The sequence below is a fragment of the Orbicella faveolata genome, unplaced genomic scaffold (genome assembly GCF_042242905.1).
Source record: "Orbicella faveolata isolate gen_17 unplaced genomic scaffold, um_ofav_v1 contig_47, whole genome shotgun sequence".
NCBI lineage: Eukaryota > Metazoa > Cnidaria > Anthozoa > Scleractinia > Merulinidae > Orbicella > Orbicella faveolata.
Genome location: NW_028301577.1, coordinates 7,974,968 through 7,982,500, shown reverse-complemented (window position 1 = coordinate 7,982,500; position 7,533 = coordinate 7,974,968). Strand labels below are relative to the sequence as shown.

At 37.2% G+C, this 7,533-nt stretch overlaps 1 protein-coding gene across 1 annotated transcript in view; it reads left to right on the top strand.

Moving 5' to 3' along the window:
- Window positions 1-6,896, top strand: part of LOC110069211 (F-box only protein 22-like) — a 7,736-nt gene extending 840 nt beyond the window's left edge. Inside the window, exons 2-3 of the mRNA XM_020776703.2 lie at window positions 2,067-2,534; window positions 3,634-6,896. Coding sequence (XP_020632362.2) covers window positions 2,067-2,534; window positions 3,634-4,185 — 1,020 coding nt within the window. The 3' untranslated portion in view covers window positions 4,186-6,896. The remainder of the gene's footprint in view (window positions 1-2,066; window positions 2,535-3,633) is intronic.
- The last annotated feature ends 637 nt before the right edge of the window (window positions 6,897-7,533 follow it).

The following is a 7,533-nucleotide window of genomic DNA, read 5'->3' as shown; positions in this document are numbered from 1 at the left end:
ACAAATTATTTAACAAAAATAATAATTAAATTGTTATTAATTCATTGAGTTCAAACTGTTTTCCTTGCTCTTGCAAAATTAAATTTTCAAGTGTTGTGAAAAACTAACCCAATGTGCAATGAAATATATATGAAAACCATTGGCTTCCCAAAAGATATTTCTGTTGAGCTATGAGGTTTTCTAAAGAAAAAAAAAATAAAAGTAAATAAAGTACTAAGAAGTCAAAATGCTATTAATATGCACCTGCCTGAAAACGTGCAGTGAAGGATCAGATTTCAAGATGTGTGTGTGTGTCTGTATTTGTTCTGTCTGGATGAAGCCACGTGGAAAGCAAAACTGTGTATAAACATCAATTATTACATAACAGACAGACAGTATTGATTTTAGAGACAAAACTTTCATGCGAGACATAAGTGCTGTACTTGCTACAGAAACAAAGGAACTTTCAATTTTCTTTCAAGCAAGTATATTTTTGCCCAGGCCATGTGCTAGATAATTCAACAGTTCACATGCCATGACATGAGGCATGCATTATGCCATTGTAGCAAACTCTTAACTGATCAACTCCATTGTGTTCAACTCTTTGAACATTTTACAATGAATTACTTATTAATTATTGCATGCAGCCTAATCAGAAGTGTTTGAAACTTGTTGACCATTACATAAAAAATAAATAAATTAAACCTGCTCCTTGTGCATTGTCAAATAGAAAAGTTTACATTTTGTGCATAATTGTTGTTGTCTTATTTAAACACAAGTGGAGGTTTTGGGGAATGAGAAATGTTGTGGGAACATGAATCATAGGTGAGAATTTTCAATGCAGCTGTCCTGAGAAGGCCCCATGTACCTCTCAGTAAGCTCATCAAGATTGGCGAAGGAAACATTAGAACAAACAACGGAAACAATGAACCTAAAATCAATTATTGTTATAGAGGTGTGTGAATTGGGAAGTGAATGAAATTACAGGTTCTGTAGGCTAGGGGTGCATTGGGGGACTCCCAAATAAAAAAAAAAGAATGGGGGTGCTAGTCGTATCTTTTAGGGGTTAAAAATGCAGTTTTGATACTACTTCAACCTCAAAAAGTCCACAGCAGGAGCTTTTGTGGTATGTTTTAGGCTATTGGGCCGAAAAAAATATGGCAGAAGATGATGCACATGTTCTTAGCAGTGAAAAACATATATCAAGCCACACCCACAGAACAGAGAGTAGGAGTAGTCCGTCTTTCGCTTAGTCCATTGTGCATAGCGCGAAGGTAAACCGTGAGAAAAAATGGTCCTGGAAACTCCTGTGGGCAAGATGCATGCAAAAGGAGGGACTACCAACAAAGCCAGAGAGTTTGACCTTTCATGGCCGAGTGATTTTTCAGTGTAAATTTTCAATCTTATTGCATTTATCCAATGGGATTCCTTATCTTGACGTCCTCTCATTATCGCCTGTTGTCAATAACCCCGGGGGATGAATCACTCTTCTCTTCAAGTAGCGAGGTAAAACCATGCCGTGAGAAGTATGGTGTATATCTTCATTCAGTGTTCGTTAAGCAAAGCTGCCAAAGTAGTTTTGAAAACAAGACGGTAAAGGAGGTGTCTTGTAATGATTTTTTGCTGCGTCTGTAGGTGTAAATTGAAAAGTTATTGTGAAATTTCAAATGCAGAGTTTCAACCAAGAATTTACATATTACGTATCTGACGTAGGAGATCATCCAACTGACAGTGGTGACATGTTTAATGATTAAGCCGTGGAAAATACTTTGATTTGCTCCTGTTCTAAAGCTTTTAATGATAGAAGCTTTCTATGTTTAGAAAGCGAGATAAACATTCCTGCAGGATGTCACGTGAATCTTGAATGTTGACAATGTGTTGTCAACGCTCCTAACATAAGCCAATCATATTTTTGCATTGTGAGAGCAATGCACAATTCAAACTCTCTGGCTTAGTCAATAGTCCTTCCTTCCATGTCTCTGAATTTGACACTTTCTTGATTGTTTCTATAACTCGATAAAATCTTGAAAACAAAGTTGTTACTTTCTGGTGATTCCAGCTATTTATAAGAGTTTTATTTTTCCTAGCTTTCTATGGAGATCCTTGGCCGCAGAGTTGTTGAGTTTTTGGATGAGCTACCACTGGTTCCAGCTGCATGTATCCTCTTAGTGAGTAGATGTACAGAATATGCTGATGCGAAGAAAGATGAAATTAAAGGCCTAGTGACGGCAGTGAAAGGCTGCTTACCCAATTCATGTCCACTTATTGGATGTGTCGGAGCAGGAGTTATTGGCACAGGTGAAGGTGGATTTTCGGAAGAAGTAGAAATGGCTGAGGGTGTTGCCTTGATGCTCATGCCGCAAATAGAAGGTGTCTCAGCTGAGGTGATCAACTTGAACCTAACAGAGGTTAAGAACAACAGAACATTTAAATCTCGTTGGGAGAAATCTTTGAAAATTCCTACTGATGGGACAGTCAAGTGTGCCTTCCTTTTGGCCAAAGGGGACACTTATCATCTTGATGTTATAGGAAAAGTGGCATCTGGAATTTGGAAGGTAAAAATTGTTTGTAACCTTGGTGTCTTCACAAAGTTTGTTGTACTCTGGACCAAGCAGTCTGCATTTGAGCCCTGGCTGCAGTCACTGAATTGTCTTCTTGGGCAAGGTACTTATTACTCTGAGGTTGCCACACTCCACCCAAGTGTATACATGGCTACCAGCAAACTATTGTGGCAATGTGGTGGGGATAGCAGTGAGAACTTGCAATGGACTAACATCTCTTCTAGGGGGATAAATAATTATAGCAAATTTCTTCCTTGCCATTGAACTGTAGACACAAGAATAGGTCTGCAATGTGTATATACACACCTGGCCTGGCAATATTTTTTACCATTCCCTGGTACAGAATGCAAGGTGGTCATTTTTGTCATTAATTTACAGCATTTAGGCATTTGCAATCTTGGCATGAGTTTAGACATGCAGGTATTTTAAAGTATAAGTCTGAGGAGGCATGGTGGCCTCATGGCTAGTGCACTCGCCTCCAGATTTAGTGGTCTGGGTTCGAGCTCTGGCCAGGGACATCTCTGTTCTTGGGCAAGACATTTCACTCACACATTGCCTCTCTCCTCCCAGGTGTATAAATGTACCCACAAATTTAATGGTGGGAGGTAACCCTGCAATGGACTAGCATCCCATCCAGGGAGGAGTAGAAATACTCCTGGTTGCTAAAGTTAATCTACAGAAACTGGAGATAAGTGCCGGCCTGATGGGCCACTTGATTCATATGCGACTTTACCTCATGTTACCTAGTCTAAAGGACTACTCCCTGGAAGTATGAATTGCGGCCTAAACTTTCAAGGCTGTACCTTTTTTAGTACTTGGTGCTCCATGCTGTTACCATTTGGGTTACCAGTGGCATATGGAGAAATCAAAACACTCTAACTTTCTCTACTATTTCCCTTTTTAGTATACAAGACAGCTTACTTAATTTTTGATTCAGGCTTTAACTCTATGTTGGTTCATGAACTTTCCTAAAATATAATGCTTGTTAGTACAGTATCATGCAACATACCTGAAAAGGTTTGATTATGTACAATAATTTAATTGTTATGTCTAGTTACACTGAACAGTTTATTTGGCTTTATGACTGATTTAGGTTTGCAACATTGACGAGGATGATAAGTCAGATGTGGTAATAATTGGTGGACTTGTTGAATCATTCTTGATGGTGGACAATGAAGTAAGGAACACTGGTGTTGTGGGCCTCACAATATCTGGCAATGTGGAAGCCATTTCCATGGTTCATCACGGAGAAACTGCTGAAGGTGTTCAGCAAAGTTTGAAGCAGCTGCGAAAGTCTGGAATTTCATGCGAAAAGAATACAGCGTGTTTCATGGTGTCCTGCATTGGTCGTGGTGAGAAGTTTTACAATGCAAAGAATGTGGAGACTAAAATTTTCCGACAGGAGTTTCCTGGTATTCCTGTGGTTGGTTTCTTTGGCAATGGAGAGCTGGGTTTGGATCTCCATTCTTGCGAGGGAAAGCTTGAGCGAGATGGTCACTTTTTGCACTCGTATTCATCAGTATTTTGCTTGTGTTCCCTGTCACCACAATCTAATGACAGTTCAACTGAGGAGAGCACAGTTGCTTCTCATCCAAAGGTGTCTGATCACGTGAAAGGGAAGCCATCCTCAAGCCATTCTGAATGACTCATTAACAAAGTTTCCAATTGATTGTTTGAAATCTGTTGATGTTAAGGAAATGTTAAAGTTAGTCTGGTGAGGTAAAAGATTATAAGTTAATCAGATATCCTAAGTCCATTACAAACTATAATAATAGACTTCCAAAATATCTGTCAGTCTTTTAGGGTGCATTCCATTTAACAAGTCTAACTATGATTTCTATTCAAACCAATGCCAGCAGTTGTTAAATGAAACTAAGCTCATTGATAAGTATTCTGGTTGGCTGTGAGTACACTTAATATGCATTTGGAAAATGTTAAGTTTTTAAATGGTTGGTTGGTTGTTGTTGTTGTTGTTGTTGTTGTTAAGCTGGCTGACAACAGTTTTGTACATTTTCAAGTACTTATACTTTTGTGGATTATAACTACCAGTCACATTTATAGTAATGGTATTGAATGAATGGCCAATCATTGATGGAAACATTTTGGTCCATTGGTTTGACACAGCAGGTTACCATAACAACAGTATAACCTGGGGAAAGCACAGTGAAGGTCATCAAGTTCCTTTTCAAGTTCCTTTTGAGTTCTTACCACTGAAAGCCAAGGTTAAGGGTATTTGTAGCAAGGAATACTGAACATTACTTTGGTAACCTATTATGTCAAGAAAGTTGCCAATTGAAAATGTTTTGACCTTTGATTGGGTATTCATTTGATACTATTATTGCACCGTCCATTGTTGAAGAGAGGTAGTACAGGCCGGAAACGTTTGTCAGCCACTTTAAATCATAAAAAGTTCAAATTGGGTGGGTGAATCCTTCCCCCATTGTTCAAATTGTTCCATGTGATAGGTGTATTACCATCCATTGGTAAGAGTTAACATTGCATGATGCTATATAGTGATGTATCTCATTGATAGCATTTGTGTATACTTTGAGCAATTGGGGCCGGATGTTTACTATTTTGCACCCTTGAAATAAATTGAAGTACTGTAAATAATTATTCTAAAATCGAATCCATATTAATTTCTGTTATTGGATTGCTGTAATTGATGAATTCAACATTGATTACCACATTGTGGTCATCATCATTGTTTTCAGTGGGATTCTTGTTTTGTTAGTAGTAGATTTCACCTCTTGTTATATAATATCACTAAATACAGTCTTGTTCTGGTCTGGTGTCAAATTTAATTTTATCCAATTTATAATTTTCAATTATTAATTAAATAGTTTTTGTGTACTGTACAACCTTGAGCATGTGTGTGCTCATTGTGCATTTCCAGAAATGGCCACCCCAAGGGGTGGGGTTGGGAGGAGGGTTCAAACCAAAAAACCTTCTATGGGAGGGGTGTGGATGGAAGCAATGCATTTTAAATGTGTGCAAATTTCACCTATAACCTCCCTCACTGACCTATCATTGTGCTTGGTTGAATTGGTCCATTCATGTTTTTTAGAACATGGACTCACTCTTCTTAGTGTCTTGTTGCCTTTTAACACAGCACCTGCACTTCAGTGTATTTTTTTAAAATCATTGTAGCTGTAGCTTCACAACATCTTCCTTAAAAAATGAAGATGTCACCACATCTGGTAAAAATGAAGTGTCACCACATCTGGTAAAAAAGAAGACTGTTCTGGCAACTGTAAGCTCACCACTCTTTAAGTAATGTGTGTTGGTGTTTTTAAGTAATGTGTGTTGGCGTTTTTTAGTGGTTACACTGAGGGTGGAAAGTCTTTGTTGGTATGGTATAGCTTACAAATTATTTAATGAAAAACCTCTATATCTTAGAGCAACCATTCCGACTAATAAAAGTATTAATTTTCCAATATTTCTCTTGAAGGAACATGTGACTAGCCCTTACAACCTCTGCATCTGCATGGAAGGCTAAGCATAAATAAGAGCAGTGGCCTACCAGTTACACATTTATTTGGAGTTTGTAATTCTGTTAAATAATGCCATTTGGGGAATGATAAAAATTACTACCATTTTCAAAGCGTCAACAGCAAATTGCAATTGGAGATCTGGTTGATAAGGGTGGGAAGGGGTTGTTGCCCTTCCATTCCTTTTGTTTGCGAAGTAAAATCACTGTCCATAATTGGATGGGAAAAACTACGCAATCAACTGGGTGCTGATTTATCTGGTTGATAACATTATCCACCCTTTGAATATTTCTAGCACCAGCATTGATATAGGTCTCAATTCCTCTTTTACCAGACTGTTACAGACTGTACAAATTATCTATTGTCAGTTATTTAATTATTTTGGTATGAGGTATGCAACGAAAGTGAGGCCTTTAATTTAAAATGTCCTTTTGTTAAGTAGCAATTTTTTTTTCATTATAAGCACTTCAATGAAGAAGTCAGTTTAAAAGAACTTTGTTTTTATCCTCTGTTCTTAACTGGTTTTACTGTTTAAGTTTGCTGTTTCTGTAGAATTAAAAATAAATTAAAAATTAATTTACCCTGTCATATCAGTTAGTTTAATCACTGATATGATAAATGGTTATGTAAATGGACTTAATGGCACAAAAATTGTTAATCATTTTGGTAGTTTGTAATAAAATTAGCATTTCTTTTTTGACTCTTTACCTTTTGAGCAGATATCTGCTTTAATGTTTTGTGACATGTGATGGAAATGTTGAACGTACCATTACTGAATGTATAATAGAGGCAGAGAAATGTTAGTGATACATGTAAATAAGTAGTAAATTAAATAGAGTTAATAAAGTTAGATCTCTTAACTAAACATGGCTCATCATACTTTTAGATCAGCTTCCTATCTTTGGCATTCCATGACAGCTCCTGAAAATCTTTTTAGCACAAACTAGTTTTCCCAATTTATGAAGAAATTGAGTTCTCTTGGATGTCAAAATGAATTGCCATGACAACACAGAAAGAGGTGCAGCATTCTTTAATTTTGGAAGTTTTAATGCCTACTAAACTGTTTGGGACCATTTGAAACTCATTACTGAAAAGTTTTTTTTTTAAATTTTTTATGCAAAATGAGAACAGTGGATGCAATTGCATTGCAATAAAGAATGCTATTTTTGACCTTTTTACCTATTTTAGACTATATTGGAAGTTGCTAGAAACTTCTCCTGTTGGCAGAATATTTTTTTTGGTGATGGTCAGCAGGTGTTGCAAAACTTCCACTTCCCCTTCTGCTTTTCCTTCCTCTTACCTTCCCAGCTGACTGCAATTAGCTCAAATGAGAATAGCAATAACTAATTAATAAGTCTGATGTTTTTGCTTAGATGTTCTTCCTCTCCCGGTCCTTTCAGGAAATTCCTCTTTCCTGCTGCTCAATCTTCCTGTGGCTGACCCAATCTATTCCTTCTGCTTTCCCATCACAAATATTGATTCGATTTATAGAGAACGTTGCA